This window comes from Poecilia latipinna, unplaced genomic scaffold (genome assembly GCF_001443285.1).
Source record: "Poecilia latipinna isolate Pla-1442-1.1 unplaced genomic scaffold, P_latipinna-1.0 Scaffold2085, whole genome shotgun sequence".
Lineage (NCBI taxonomy): Eukaryota > Metazoa > Chordata > Actinopteri > Cyprinodontiformes > Poeciliidae > Poecilia > Poecilia latipinna.
The window spans coordinates 1-17,105 of record NW_015114701.1 but is presented as its reverse complement, the minus strand read 5'-3'; the positions used below and the strand labels follow the sequence as shown (position 1 = coordinate 17,105).

Below are 17,105 nucleotides of genomic sequence, written 5' to 3'. Positions count from 1 at the left end.
AAATTCCTTGTTTTTTTTTTTTTTGTTTTTTTTTTTTTTTTTTTTTTTTTTTTTTTTTTTGGCAAGATTATTCCATTACCTGCCTGCACTGATCAAACATTTGGCTTTAAAAATACTCTGACAGCAATAACTCTGTTAACAATTCATCTTCACTCAGCTCCAAAAATCCAGAAATCAACTAAAAGGCAACAAAAAAAACGAGCCATAGACATTTGTGAGGACTGGCTGCTAAGGCAACAGCACTGATGTCTTATCTACACTCCAATAAAATGGTCAGTTTAAAGGAATTCCCAGGTGTTGGTTGTTGTGAGAGGCTTGCATGCTACACCGTCAGTTGTGGAAAAAGGTTTTGGCAGATCCCAGAGACTTCCTTGGCCTTGGGTTGATGATGAAGCAACGTGGCTAAAGCATCCCACCCACATCCTGATTGAGACAACCTGCTTGAACGGGGAAGGGAGAGTCCAATCGAGGCGTCAGACCGTCCCACAGAAAAACCAGACTTGAGTCCAGGCCTCCTGCTGAAGAATCAGCATCATTGCCTTCCTGTGCTCCAGAAACACAACAACAGAGAGCGGAGACGAGCTTTTCTCTGCTACAGCGATTCTTTAATCCACCTCCATTCTTCTTCTTCTTTTTTTGTTTTTTTGTTTCCCAAATTCTCTTCGGGAGTGCATGCATCACACCATTGCTGCAGAAGCAGATGGCAGGTATCTGGTGGTGCTGGTGGAGGTGGTTGGTTTGGGCACGCCCGGGCTCGGGGTCCTGATGTTGGAGTAGCTGGTCACTGTGGGTGCGGGGCTTAGCCTGGTGCAAACACTGCCATGGGTGAAGGCGCTCGACCGGCGCTCGCTGTTAGTGTGCTGCAGCTGCTGGCTCTGAGAGGGCCTGCTCCCTTTCCTGCGGCCCTCCAAAAAGTATGTAAGCATCTGGCCCTTGCCCTTCACACTGACCTGACCACGACACACAAAGTTGTAGTAGTCGGTAATGAGGCGGTAGACGTCCTCTGTCACCTGGAGGGCCAAAAAAGAGGACTAACGTTAGTTGGAACCAACATTTTAAATAGTTAAATATTCATCTGCATTGCCTATTAAATATATGGTAACATAACTTTATTACCACCTGCCTAATACTGTGTTGTCCTCCTTTTGTCATCAGAACAGCCCAGAGCGGAGGACCCATAGACGAGACTGGATCCCTTAATAATGTTGTTTAAGTGTCTTATCCAGCCATGTATATATGTATGTAATCACATAAACTTAATGCCATTTCAGATTTTTTAAAATTTTGATTACAATAAACATTCTTTTCATTTTACTCTGTGCCCAAAACCATGTGACTTTGGCATATAAGCCTTGCAAATGAGTGGATGTTAATGGCTCTATTCTGAAAGTGTCCTCAAGAAAGTAATCTGTGCTTTAAAAACAAAAAATAAAGAAAATGGGACAAAAGTTTTTTTTTTCCAAAATGTACTTATTTTTGTTGATCTTTTCAGTTAGCTGATTTTCAACAAACCCACATTTATTTATTTAAAAACAGTTTTTAAGGGGCCTAATGTAATATTCTAAATGTAAATGTCATCTTTTCATTAGATGCAAATGGAAAATTATTATAATTAACGGAAATAAAGGCTTTCAGACATTCATCTGTGCATGCTTATCCTGCATATTTCACTTAGTGATAAAGTTCCTACCATAAATGGGATTTTCAATGCTAATCAAATTATTTTAATGTGTCTATATATGTATATATTATATATACAATTTATGGCAGACTGTCAGGGGTGCAAAAACAGGCCCTGTGCAAAAACACATTATTTTTCAGAAATCCATATTTCATATATAATGAAATGAGAAATAAAGTCTCAAAACTAAAACATTTTCTATACATTGTTTTCAGTTTTTGACAATTATAAAGACTGTTAAAAATGCACAAATCAAATTATGTCCATACTGCACAGGAATCCTGTTCAAGGTCAACAATCTGAAAAACTCTCCAAAGCATGAACAAAATGGATACATTTAGTTTAATAAAGCCTTCAGAAAACTATTGATAAAAAACAAGCCATTTAAAGGATTACAAGAAAGTCTGGCTACTTAGAAACAAAATATAGGTTTGTGTATGAAACTGCACCAATATTTTATGTCAACACTGAAAATAATACATACCAAAACAATTATCTCGAAAATTCCACCAAAACACCAAACACTACACAGAAGGTTGACTAGTTAATAACAACTTTCCTAGAGCTACGGCTGGTCGCTAAAGCGAAAACATGACTACTGCTTCTTAAAAAAAAAAAAAAAAAAACACTTAAGATCAGGTGGAAACATCACAGGGTGCATGCGGGAATTAGCAACACAACAGAGGCCCTTTTCAGAAATCCACTTGTTTTTACAAATGTGATGACGTCTGTGTGACTACTAAGAAAGCTGCGTGGTGCTCTGCCTAAACAATCTCAACAACATGTTTAATGAGGGAAAACAAACTGTTTACATCTACTTTGCCATTGCAGACAGAGTAGCTGTTGCGTGTAGTTTGATACTTGTTTTTTTGGACAGCTCCAACAGGTTATACAAATAGAAGCCTTGCAGGTTTTTGTTTACAGAGATGAAAGAAAAGCCTTCACAGGAAACAGTAAATCTCTATGATATTTGTAATAACCTTAAGCACAGAGAAGAGACATGTTTAGATCCTGTCCAAGGTTCATGTGTGTTATGTAACAGCAATGCTTTAAAAACCAGAACTGCGTTTCAAAAGATACAGTAAAGTTATTATTAATAAACTTATTAATTTTGCACAGTGAATTATTTTTATCAGAAATGTATCACTATGCAGGTGTGGAACAACGTAGTAAAAATTCTTCAGTTTGTCTTCCATTGTTGCACAGTCTTAGACCATTATAAACTACAAATAACTACAATTTCTGGTTTGTTTATGCTGATGTTGGCTCTCTCTGAGTTGTTTGTGCAATTCAAACTAAATTAAATGTGTTGGGACGATTTGTTGAAGTGCTCATCATCAGTGACCTCAGAATTATCTCATGTCTAGAGGAAAGATAAATAAAGATAACAGAGGGCAGTTATAAAGAGGTCATTGCGAGTTTTAGTGAAACTTAAAACGTACTGAATCAGAAGTGCTTTCATGCAATATTTGGTTGGTTACTACATCTCACATCTGCTGCAGAGCAATGACAGATTTGTCCAGTTGGATGGCCTCAGCTTTCCTCACTGCACACACCTGATGGATGTTTTTAGTGACCAAGATGCAAAAAATGCTGGAAGAAAGTCGTAGAAAAGTGTAATAGTAAAGTAAAGAAAAGCATCTGATGAATTTGTATTAACTATAATCAATATCATTGTTGTATTTTACCTGTTTACTGATACGGTGCATTTACCATCTTAAACCATCTTCGATAAAAAAAAAGGCCTGGTGGTATGATTTTGTTTGCTACAATGTAAATATAAAAGCATATTTTTTTTGTTTAAAAGTTTTAAAGCTTTATATGATAAACAACTTTTGTCATAGAAAAATCTATTAAAAATCATGGATCCATCTCTGATGCTTATTTTTTTTAGGAAAGCATCAAGTTAGTCCAAGTAATTTAATGTAGCCCCAGTGTAGCTTTTTGCAGTTAAAGTGCTGCAGCAGTAGTTTAAGTATCATACCTGTATTTTTCCTTGGACTCCCGTACTGTCCATCCTGCTGGCTACGTTGACTGTGTTTCCCCAGATGTCGTACTGAGGCCTGCGGGCTCCAATAACTCCTGCCACTACAGGGCCAACGTTGATTCCTGGTGTAAACATAGTGAACAAAGCCCCCATAATCACATACAAACTTAATGTTATTTCAGATTTTTGTTTTTTTACCATGTGACTTTGATGTATAAGCCTTACAAATGAGTTGATCTTAATGGATCGACAGTTCTGGAAATGCCCTCCAAGAAAATAATCTGTGCTTATTTTTTTAAAAGAAAATCTGACAGAAGTTTTTTTTTTTTCCAAAATGTACTTATTTTTGTAAATTTTTTTTTTACTTATGCAATTTAAAATAATACATTTTCTGCCTGTAATCAGTACCTGGAAGTTAAGTGAAATTTACAGCAGGTTGCAAATCTAATTTATTGAAAGTCCAGCATTAAGGCACCACCTCTGGTAAGCAAAATCAACAGACACAAAATCAACTTTCTTCTATGGCCATCCCAGTCCCAAGACCAGAAGCCAATACAAAACTTGTAGAGTAAGGTGAAGGGAAGAGAGCATATGAGGCTGATACTGCCACAGTGGTTAAAGACCCATCTACTTGTACACTCCAACTTTAGGAAATATCACACAAAAATAAGAGTAGCTTGAAGGTAAACTGTGTTTTTTCAAAGTTTTAATAGCAGAGGTGCCAGTAACAACCATATTAGCAAAAACATGTGGCAACTTTAATTCACAATCAATAAATGTGATAGAAAAGATCAGGTTTTTCTAGATCTTTCACAGAGAGATTATGCATCTTTACCACAGGTGTCGGTGAGTGTGGAGGGAGCTGAATGTGACTGTGTAGAGAAAGGGTCTCACATTGCATTCCTCTGCTAATGAGCTAACAATGGAGCCAGATGTGCTGCAGCAGAGCAACACCTATTAGTTACAGGACTCTGGCCTTCAAAGAATGCAGATTGAGACCACTAGCCTAGAGTGAGTAAATGTTAAAATAGCATGAGTTGTCAAAATATCCTCTTGAAAAGCCACCTTCTGATTTTTAATCAGAAGAAACAACTATTTTTATAAGTGTGGAATCACTTAAAGCAAAAGTTCAAAGGTGATGCTAAGTTTGTTCCAAAAGAGTCATGGATGAAAACTTTCCAATCTGACATTTAGTCGTGCTTCATAAAAGTCTTCCTCCCTAATGGACCCAGTAAAGGTACTTACCAAGATCCACTGTATCTACAGTTTTCGAATGGAAACCATGAAATATGTTTCTTCCAGCTAGAATACTGTGGTATCATGTCATAACAAATGAAGGGCAGTGTTTTCTCTTGGTTAATGCCAGAAACATGAAGTTTGTTCAACTGCCAACTAAATTAAGCAAAATAAAACACCCTGACTCGGCAGACAGGATAGCTCTATGTACACCAGCGTATACTGGGATTAAACAAAACTCTCCACAGGATACGGAACACAATGGACCCAAGAACTTCAGCTGACAGGCTTCCTGGAGGTGATGCTCTGTTTTGTGATGTATTTTCCTGGCAAATTTACTGGAATGGGCCTCCCCCAAGGTTAAAAGGTCTTTAATGTTTGGACCACTCAGAGAGTTTGGCTCTTTACTCACCTACTCTCAGGACAAAGTCATTGTAGGACTGGTAGTTGATGGCATCCAGAACATCAAACATCTCAATGGCAAAGTCTGACACTGTGCATAAGTGTGAGGTGATGGACTTTTTAGTCTAAAACAAACAAAAAGAAATCACAAGTGAAAAGGACAAATTTGTGTGAAACATGAAAAAAAAATCTCAGACATAAAAAAAGTCTAATGTTCAGCAGAATTTGTCGTTAAAAATAACCAAACAGACTTAAAGGATCTGACAGAAGAGTCATCTTTCAGCTGGTCATATATTTAATGTAAGTGAAATATTACGTCTAACTTTTATTCACTGATTTTGTAAAGTCTGAAACTGATTTTAGCTGATTGAGATTTATGCTTAAGAACAGCAAATAACAGCAAGATAATGTTTTTAACTGAAAATTGAAAATAGTAAAATAAGAAGCCCAGTTAGTCATCTCACTCTGCATCACAAAAATTTTTTTTTTAAAAATCACAAGAATAAATTATGAATTATTTTGAAATAACAATATTGTTCAACTTAATTTTTGAAAGACAAACATGCAGATTTTCAATTCTGGATGAGATTTATTCATTAATTTATTATTACTAAACACGAGGGGGCGACAGTGGTGAAGACGGTTGCAATCAGTGAATTGCTGGTTTAATTTCCGGTCCATAAGACATTTCAGACTGACCCAAGGCAGCTATAGGTACAATCAAGTGTGTGAATGTACCCTTTGAGATTTCAATTTGAGATACAAAGGGCATTCTAAATAAAATTGATTATTATCATTGAACACATTTATCAAGGAACAAATATTAAGTTATCTTTCTATGTCAATGGAAAATAATTCCTAAGCCAGGTGAGTTATTCACCTGCATGTCCAGGAGCTTACTGCAAAGTACAGCAGGCCTAATGGTATCAAAAGAACTGGAGAGAGAAAACAAACAAAAAAAAACACAACTATAGATCTGCTGGCGTCATCTTACATTTGTTGACATAATACTGGTTCATTTATTACTGGAAGTTTAGGGGACTTTATATTTGTTTCATTGGCCTTACAGTTGTTAGAAACTGGACGTAAACTATGGTAAAAACAAAAACTATGGTAAAAAACTAAAAAAAACCAAAAATGGTCCAAAAAGAAACCCCTCTGAAATCAGAGCCCCTGAATAACAACTGAGCAAAATAAATACATTGAGATGTTATCTCAGTTTTGGATTTTCTTATACATTCTTAATGCAGTTGTACATCAATCTCCTTTTTTGTAATCCTAACTGGATTAGTTGTGTGAAAATCCAGAAATGCTACAACAGAGCACCCTCCAAACAGCAACTGTAGCTTGAGGTTCCTTTAATCTCTGCAGGCATTTCAGAAAGGTCTCCTTTGTCTGTCATCTTTAGCTTAGGTTAGGAAAGCTTCAGGAATGAGAAATGTACTAATGCCAGAGATCAGCAATCCCTCACTTTTTACGTGTTAGTGTAATAAACAATCAAGGCACCTGAAACACGTTGGATCTCTACATAATGAAGTCAGATATTGTGCTAACATTCACAGACAAAAAATCTAATCCTGATCTAAATACAAATACCACGAGTACCTTGGAAGCAGTCGTAGGAACCAGCCCCACGGCAGCCATGTACGTGCTGCCAATAGTCTTGATTTTCTCAATATCCCTGTAGCACTCTTTGTCCATGAGCTGCAAAAGGTATTAAAAATGGTAAAAAAAAAAAAACACTCCCATAAAACTTTTTCTTCTTTAATTTGCAAATTATCAGTAAATTTATGTATTGCAGCTAGAATATCTAAAGCATGTTTTGTAAATGAGTGCTTCGTGTTGCTGATTACAGATCCAACCAGGCCAAAAGTCATCTGCAAGTAATTTGTTACATTGAAGAACTTTCCCAACCATAACCAAAGCTCGGCATATTACATCAGTAAACATGGTATTTCTATAAACCTCACTCCAGCCCACAATCTCATTTTTAAAAGATGACGCTCTATATGTCACCCTGCAGTAAGAAGGGGACTCGTGGACCTGAGATCTGCAATGTGGAAAAAACATCTAAAAACAGATGATTTATAGGACAGATGGGCGAATGGAACGGATCGTTCTACCAACCTCGTCGAAGTCCGCAATGATCTCATTGAGCAGCCTCAAACACTCGACTCCCATGTTGTTCCCATCCAGCTCGATGTAGAAGTCATTGAAGTTGGCAATAGAGGCAAACAGAACACCAACTTGAGCGTAGGACTGATAGTAAAGATCCTAAAGGGGTGATGGAGAAATGGTGTATTTGTATATATTTTTATTCATTATATTTCATAAAGTTGTTTGTGTTTCTGACTCCATGTCACTGGTACAATATGACTTGGTGTATCAGTGACACTAAGGCACAGATACTATAAGGAAAGCTTTGAAATTTTCTTATAAAATAGTTTTTTCCTTTTACCTGTTTGTTCATAAAGTTCAAAAAGTGGTACCTACCAGTATTACTTTACTGCTAGTTTATTTATCACATACCCTCTCTTTTGATATACCCTAGTGCTCTTTCTATAAAGCTCCTTCAGACCACCTGTATGTATTGCATGGTGCATAATATGTAATCTGAGTTTCTCTTTCAGTTGCTCAAAAAGAAATATGAAATTATGCAAAAATGGAGCAAAATCGCCAAATGCAAAACATAAGTAGAACCCTCATCAGGGCTGACGATGACAATGCCGAAATGTCCGCAGGCAGAAGCAGAAGCATCACACAGTGAGAATGCTTTCTGTAATCACACCGTTAGTGGCCTGGAACCTTAAGTCCCACAGTGCCGTGCCGTTGATGACTGAACTTTAGCCTAGAGGAAACAGAGGAAGTCTTTCTGAACGCTGCATCTCTGTGGGGGTCAGCTGGAAGCAAACTTCCTTGCTGATCCACATCGTCTGATGCATTACCCCGCTGATTGTTGGAGGATAAACTACTGTTTTGTTCCCATTTTTGCTTGTAAATTCCAAAACCCATAAATGTGAATGTGCTGTTTCCAAAAACTGTTGAGAGTAACTATTTAAATGTATGAGTAATATTCCCTTACAGATGCTAAAAATATCCCCATGTGGATTTTTGTGCTATTTAGAACTCTGCAGCCATGACGTGGATGCATTGATTTTTTTCACTGCTTTGTGCAGATTCCAAAAACTAAATAACTAAAGGTGAATCTTTATCTAGAGTCACTTCAAGTCATTTATGCACTTAAAATGTCTGGCCATAGGTTGTGTCTGTGAAAAGAACGTAGATGTACTGACATTTTATGTCTGTGAAGTCCTTATAGTTCCCATTAGCTCTTTTTTAAAAATCAGAATGTAGTAGTTATTCTGAATTACTGCACATAATTCCCTGCTGTTTCCTCTGATTTATTTTAGTAATTGTTAAAGGCCCAAGATGAACATGTCCAAAAGCTCAATTTTCTTTAATGCATTTACTACTTTCATGACTTAAGCTTTTTAATTTAAACACCACATATAAATTCAGCTCGAGCTCTGTTACTTGTTAAAACGATGAGGAGATAATTAAGAAATAGCAGACACCTGTGCACGTTTTCAGCTGCTGCGAAACAGAACTGCATACTAAATACCTTAAAGTATTTTTTTTCTTTAATTTCCACATAAAATAACCTTAAATAAGTTTAGCTTAAAGTTTATACTTAAGTGTTTCAGATCAAGTTTTAAATGAGACCAATATAACAGGTGAACACAAAATGCAGATTTCAAATGATAATTTTGTTCAAGTTTTCTCTCAGTCTACATAATGTTTTCCTAAATGTGTTGCAGATCATCAAGATACTTTCTGGCAAATGTGAGATATTTTTGTGAGTTTTTTTTTTTTTTTTGCTTTTTGCTTTTTGGGGGGGTTGAGCTGTAGTTTTGTTCTTGGAACTCTCCCAAAAGTGTCATTTTATATTTTTTCTCTTTCTTATCATTGAATCATAAACACTGACTTTAACCGAGGCAAGTCAGGCCTGCGGTGCCTTACTGTTTTATTACCATCCTATATGAGTTTTTGATGCACTCTTGGAGTAACTTTGGTTTTCACTCCTGGGGAAGTTTACCTCTCTCAGATATTTTCTGCATTTAGAGGTAATGTGTCTCACTGTGGTTCCGGATCTATTAACCTACTTCATGATGCAAAGAATGAGCTTATCTGCAAAATATTACTGCACTTTAGTGGAGAAATCTACATCTTTACATTTTTGTGGCACAATTGATTCATTTTAATTATATTATTTGTTGTTCCTGTAAAACAAATTTTTATTGTTTTATATGAACAAATATATTGAACGTTTTTGCTGTTTATTTAGGATATGCATGTGTTTTTGCTAAATGTGTGTAGGGACAACATCCTAAACCATGGGATGGTTGAGACAGAAACCTTTACAGAAATCCTGCAGTTTCAAAAGCCAGTAGAACATGGGTTTTATTGACTGGTAATATTATAATTCAGAACAACAGCTGAGGGCCAGCCTATTTCTGTAAACTCTGCACCGGTGCACAAACTTTATCAGGGCCTGTAACGGGATTAAACATGGCTCTGTACGTCATCTCAGGGCAACATAAACAGGAGGGAATACGATTATTGACTTTCACCCATTAATTGTGGAAAAAAGGCCACAGTGCAGCTGCCGAACCACAGTTTATTGCTGAAATGTGAGAATGCCACCTATTCTCACATTTCTGGTCTTTGCGGTTTCAGAAACAATTTACAGAGCTATGAGAAAATTAAAAGTGTTTCCCTTTTTTTTTTTTTTTTTACCTCAAAGCCACTGAGGTGAAATTCTGCTTTTTGCAGATTGTTATCCTTTTCTCACTCTTTTATGTACAGAGAAAAATTCAACTTTGCTGAATGCATAGATTTAGGTTTCCTTTCTGCATTTATCATACTTTTTGTAGGGTTCTTTCTGGATTTCTTTTTACTGTACCCTTATAGATTCCTCACCATGTTCCTGGGGTTTGACATTAGGAAGTGCTGAGCCACGTGAGCCGGCAGCAGGTTGAACAGGATCCTCTTATTATCCAGCTTCACCTTCTCCATGTCATCCCGCTCCTCCTCTGCCTGGAGTCACAAACAGCGGAGAAGGACAGTTTTCTTCACACCGGAAATGACACTAATGGTTAAATGGTGGAATTGTAATGGCAAGTCCTTATCACTAGAGGGAGATAATGATTTGCAAACAAGGCAGAGATAGAGCTTTTCTTAAAATAGTAACAGTCAGGCTTTTGTTCCACAGACAAAACACAAGAAAACTGTAGGTTTTAGGGGAATACTTACTGTGAAAAACAATCAATTGTAAGAACAACCTAAAATTGACGAAAGTATAATGCTTTTATGAATTTATTTTGTTTAATACAATGCAATGTCCTCCACAAAACTAGCTTTCTCATAAAGTAATCCACATTACAAAATAATCATTATCAACGAAGATGTTTATGTTCCATTTTAATGTCCATTTAACAATGTCATGGTCTCTGCTGGGCTTCCTTATATAAAAAATTTTCAAACTACTTACTATAATAACTGAGCTTACCACACAGAAAATTATGATTTTCAAAACACAGTAAATGCAGCAGAAAAACAAGAAGCCCATGCTGTAGCAACATCTTAAAAGATGACTCATTTGAAATGATTTTCTTTGTAAAGTACCTTGACATGGCATTTGTTGTTCACTTTAATGTATTTACATACATTAAGTGAATTTAATTTATTTATTTATTTGAGGTGGTTTTGTCATATTTGTGTTTGGAGCGACATACGTCATTCCTGTCCTGTTCAGCTTCTTACTCTAACATTTTCTAGATTAATTCTGTGTTATATAAATTATCAGTCAGTGCAGATAGTAGTCATATAGATAGAACTGGATGACAAAGTCACTAAAATGTTTTCATTTTTAATGTGACTTCTCCTTTCTTCCTCACTTGACTTTGGGAGCCTTAAAACAATGGTGTTCAAAGTGTGCCCTGATTTTTGGCTTGGGATCCAACCAAGGGTCATTGGGAGGATGCACAACCTACTATTTAATACATTTCTACCTCCAAATGTTCACAATAAGAGATGGTTTCTAAATGCCTGCATGCACTCTCACCTGAGTTGCCCAAAGATAGTCGAGCCGCAGCTTCAGATCCAGCTGCCTGGAGTGAAGAGCCAGAGCTCCAGAAAACAGCAGAACAGCCAACACGGGATCGTAGCCTCGGGTGTGCAGAAAGCCACCACTGAACGATGATGTAAAAACAGACACACAAAAATGTCATCCATACAAAGTAAAAAATTAGGCTAATTTAGAAATTGTCTAAGTGCTGCTACAGATGAGGTATTCAGGACTCTACTTAAGTGAAAAATCCAGCTCATAAGAGCTGTTTGAGTTATAGTCCTTCAGGAGTAGAGTATCTTTACCTCAAAGAATCAGATATCTTACAGGATTTTTTTTTTAATTGTTTGGATAAAATTTACACTTTGTAAACCAGCTCAAAACTAAAGCTAGAAGGTCTAACCCCACAGCCTGGCGGTAGCCGCTGCTTTCCATAACCGCCGTGTAGGTAACAGAGAGCAGGAGGAGGAGGAGGAGCTTAGGTAGCGATGAAACGCGGAGGTAAGGGACCACAGTGAGAGTCCCAGCCACACAGGACAGCAGGGCATACGCCATGCTGGGACCAGTCTTGTCCACTCCGGTGCTGTTGGCAGGTCCGACCCCGAGGGCGTCCGCAGCAATGTCCTCCACGAAATGGGTAGAGTTTGTCTCAACTTTACCCCACGGTACACATCCCGCCTGGAAGAAATCAAACATGACCATGCAACAACGCCTTCCCAATCAGGATTCATAGGATATGAGTGCAGGTTAGTTTCAGTAATCTGAAAAGTGATCCATTATCTCATGATCATGTAAGAAATGGCATGAATCGGTTCACAGTGGATCAAAATTGTGTTTGTTTTACTGCGGTAAAACGTCCTTCTCAGGTGTTTTTGGGGATCAGATTCTTGTTGAAAACTTCAATGAAGGCTAAAATCAGGATATTGAATCCATAATTCTGAATCATTGCCCATCAGAATACATAGATCTATAATTCCCTCCAAAAACTAATGGGACAAGACAAAATCCTTCATTCTTGTGTTTCATTTTTACTATAAAAAGACAATCCAATTAGCGAAATAATATTACAGAAAAGAAAACAGAAAACAGTGAGTCAAGCAAGGTTACTTTTCTAATGGCTTAAGGACTGAAGTAAGCTTTTTGCAGCATTTTAAACAAATGAACACAGTAAATGCAGCAGAAAAACAAGAAGCCCATGCTGTGGCAACATCTTAAAAGAAAGCATCCTCAGCATTTAATTGAGTGAGGAGCTGCTCTACTTTACAGTAATGGGGAAAAAAAGACATCCATTCTTCAGTTTATATATAGAGACATAATACAAATCTCTGGTTCTGTCATTTATTTTCTAAACATTGTTCCCTTCATAACAGACTGAGAGGGCCACGGAACAATTTTTCCATTTCCCATTAAAAGGAACTATTTTTGCCCATTTTTAACTCTTTATTAAAGTCCAGTAGATATTTATTATAAAACTAATTGTATTTCAAAAGCTCAAAATGCCATTAACCCCAGCAAGGTTCCCAGGGGCTTTTGGAACATAAATCAGGTTCATATAACCACAGATTTTCCACCGTACTTTAGAATGAGAATGATGTACTTTTCCCCATTATCATCTTTTGATTTGGCCAGACCCATCTGGAGTGTTTGATGCATAAAAGTTTCATTCTTAGTCCCAGATGACCAGGTGACATTCCACCTGGCCACCTACATGTGGAAGTAGTTAGTGCAGTCTAACTACCTCCACATGTAGGTGGAGGTAGTTAGACTGGACTTGCGTGTAGTTTATTTTACAATATTTCCCTTTATGTTTGTGAATGTAAGACAAAAGACAAAAAATATATATTTTTTAAGTACAAAACATAAAGGCCCCTCAAGTCTTCAGAGACCTGCTTACTTAATGTTTCCAGGAACATGACTGAACAAGGTGAGGCAGCATAATGGGGGCGAATAATTACAAGTATCTACTGATTTCCAGCACAACGACTTACCACACAAGCCTGAGTAACAGAGTAGGTGAGCAGAACCAAGAAGATGCAGAGGACTGTTCGAATCTGGATGGTCAGACAGCCTGGTTGGCACTACGATCAAAGAAAAAAGCTGATGGATTGACAGTAAAAAACACTCAGCATACAAAGTACCTCTTAGTGTATTTTCCTAGTATTTTGGACTCACTATTTTATGTTAAAGAAGTGAGAATATTTAGTGGAGTGGCTTATGATACGCTATATATATTTTTTTTATACAATAAACAATGAAATTCTAAAAGACATGAGGCCACCTCAGAATGATGATATGCATACCACATTAAACAAAGTGCAATTAAAACAGATGGGAAGAGCGAACAGGAGGTCCTACCTGAACTCTGGTGAGATGTAGGTACATCACACAGGCCACGTGGAAACACACACACAGCACCAGCAGCAGCAACACCAAGACCCCCCTGACAAATAGAAACAAGGATCTAAAACACATCCTAAAGTTTTCACTTAGATAAACAAAGAATGAGTAAGTGTGTTAGGGATGCTCGTACTGTGGGATCATTAGCAGATAGATAAGGCCAAACAGGGCACCCAGGATCAGAGAGAGAACCACCGCACTGATGAAATGGTCATCATACACCTGGTGATACTGGGGAAACACAGAGACTGTAAGAAGTTGAAGATGCAAGAGCAGTATGTCACACATCACTCATGACAAAGAAAATACATATGTGCAGGAATAAATTGGGCCATGACTTTGATGGAAGTGAGCTATGCAAGTGAGCTTGCATCTATTGCAAAGAAAATGTAAAATGCTGACTGCTCAGAAGTGCTTCACACAACCCCAGCTGAAAAAAATAAACTTCTGCTGAAATCGTCCATTAACTCATTACAGATGTTCAGTAACACAGATTGATTGTGGTGGCTATCCCAAAGCTGACAGCTGTGACTGGTCAGTTCCACCGTCCTGTCCATAAGAAAGTTCAATTTTACCAGTAAATCACAACCTCAAAAGAACCTTTAAAAATACTTTCTTTATTAAAACTTAAACAGGGAAACTAAATCAAAGTGTTTGTGAGCTTCCTATAGATATTGGATTTCAAATGTTTCAATCTGGCTCTGAACTTACTTTAATTAGCCGTATTTCAGTTCATTTTTAAAGCTCTGATGTTGTTAGATCTAAATTTGCCCAGCAGTGATGAAGTCCTGAACTCTGTAAAAGAAAATGTGTTGTGTGGGAGTGAACCAAATCATTACATTAATTTGTGTCTTTCTGTTTTCCCTGCTTAATTTATTTCCTGAAGGATAACTTTTTTTTTCAATTCAGTTTTAATTTTGATCTACCTGAACATTTTAAATCCTCTGTAACCAGTTTCACAAACAGACAAGCCGTCCTGCGTCTCCTTTATAACACTACCCACACACACACACACACATAAGAAGGATGTCACGTGTGTCGCACAAACGTTCCCAAATCATTATCTGAAACCCCTCCTGAGAGGGTGGGTGGATTCTTCATACAAACACACACACAGACACAAGCGTGCGCGCGCACACACACGCAGACAACAAGCGTGGGAGAAACAGAATTATAAAGTGTGTAGGGCATGATGTGCAGGAATGAGACAGAGGGAGGCAGATCATGCAGTCACGAAGCAGTTTTCCTCATGTGTAAAAAGGAAAAGTTCATACTTGATGTATGCGTGTGTGTAAATGTAAAGCAAATGTTTCCCTGCAGGTGTGTGCATAGCCTCACCCTGCGCTCCCTGTCTCTGCTACTGTAAAACAGGGTGAAGTGGTTCAGATCCGATGTCCCAGACTCGGTCTGCCGTGCTTCGATGAGCCGGCCGATGTAGCGATTGACTCGTGTGGCTGGGGAGTGCTGCACGGCTGTGGCCGAGAAGGACGTCCGACTCTTCAGCTTCTCCGATGCAGTCCGCAAGGCTCGCCGCTGTCAGACAGGAAAAGACAGCGCCATCACTCAATGCACAGGTAGGCTTCAAATTGAAGGTCAGGCACACAGATTTAGAGCTTGGTCAGCAGGAGTCTTGGAGTATTTAAACATAAATAGACAAACATTGTTCTCTAAAGGTAGGGATTTTTTTTACATTACTTACCAAATTGTCCCTGAACCAAGAATAAGGTAACTTAAGGTAATTGAGTCATTCAACAATATTTGTAATGTAATGTAAAAAAAAAAAAAAAAAAAAACAACCCTAAAGTAACTCAAATAGACATTGCCTTAGTAACATGCCTCAGTTTGCATGTTACATCTCGACGTTTCTGTCAGGACAGTTGGAAAATGAGTGAATAAATCTAAATTGAAGGAAAAAAACATTTTCTCTCTAAATAGAAATGCCAGCAGGGCTTCATTTTACAAAGTTGAATCTGAATAAAACACAAGACTTCAGAAATACTGTTCTTGGGACAGATCAGACTCAATAGATATGCTTCACTGCAATTCAGACCACTATGTCAACAGAAAATCAAACGCATATCCGCACAAACACCTCATACTAACTGCCAAGCGCGGTGCCAAAGGATGGGTCATTTGGAGTTTTTCAGCTACAGCACATGTGTCAAACTCAAGGCCCGCGGGTCACATGTGGCCCACCATGTCATTTTATGTGGCCCCCCCAGCATTTTATAGGCCCATGATTGATTTAAAATAGTGTTTGAGCACGAATTGACTACAAACTACATCTCCCACAATGCATTCCGATTGTTAAAAGCCAACAATTACGGCTTCTCGCCACTAGAGAGCAGCAGAGTCACCTCAAGCTGCAGATTGATTTTCCCAGCGAATAAAACTGAGACATCCACAAGCTAGCATCAAAACGTCCAAGAAAAGAAAAATCGATTTGCAAGTAAGACTGTGAATGAAGATGTGTGTGAGTTGGAGTCAGGGCGGCAGGTCGCGCTAGACTTTTTTTGTTATCCGTTATCTTGACCGACAACATAAAAATAAAAAATAAAAAAAATCGGTCATGTACTATTTTTATCCGTGAAATTACAATCATATTAACATCGGCTATTTAATCGCCTTTATGCGGTTTAGTTAATATTCACCGTGAATCCAGATCCCATCACAAATTAAGCAGATAAATGTATCTACATTTTTCTCGTAGTGACAAAAACCACCCCAATAACTTAATAAATTAAATTAAGCGACTTCACTTAAATTAGCATCACTTTACCCACTGGGGTCTGAACGCACTTCCTCCCGATCAGATCAGATCAGATCAGATCAACTGAATTCTGTGAGTGTTTAACCCTGTGCGGTCCGGTGTGCGCTTCTACCAGGATTTATTTATTTATTTATTTTTTGCGTGGTTTCGCTTCTCCGAAACCGACAGATGTTACGTCTGCAGCTCCTCCAGGACGCCGCTCTCCTGGGCGTTCTGGACTCTGTAGAACCATTTGTCTCTGCTAATGACATCTCCAATACATTTTTTGATCCCAGGCTTAGTTTATGGACTGAACAGACAGAAACAGTTACCATGATACATTTTAAACTGTTGATTTTATTTTTGAACCATTTTTTTATGGTTCAAAAATACATTTTACATTTTTTAATTGTAAAGTGTTGATTTTATTTTTGAACCATTTTTAATTGTAAAGTGTTGATTTTTTTTTTTGAACCATTTTTAATTGTAAAGTGTTGATTTTTTTTTTTGAAACCTTTTTTATTGT

General features: G+C 37.6%; 1 protein-coding gene across 1 annotated transcript; it reads right to left on the bottom strand.

Moving 5' to 3' along the window:
- Positions 1–25: 25 nt before the first annotated feature.
- Positions 26–15,363, bottom strand: LOC106936140 (adenylate cyclase type 1-like; the record flags this gene model as incomplete). Its single annotated transcript, XM_015016969.1, has 12 exons — positions 26–1,010; positions 3,666–3,790; positions 5,317–5,431; positions 6,912–7,010; positions 7,434–7,580; positions 10,287–10,403; positions 11,431–11,557; positions 11,837–12,111; positions 13,422–13,511; positions 13,789–13,873; positions 13,964–14,061; positions 15,169–15,363. Coding segments are annotated over 12 exons (1,806 nt in total), but the record flags the coding sequence as incomplete, so codon positions are not given.
- Between the last annotated feature and the right edge of the window lie 1,742 nt (positions 15,364–17,105).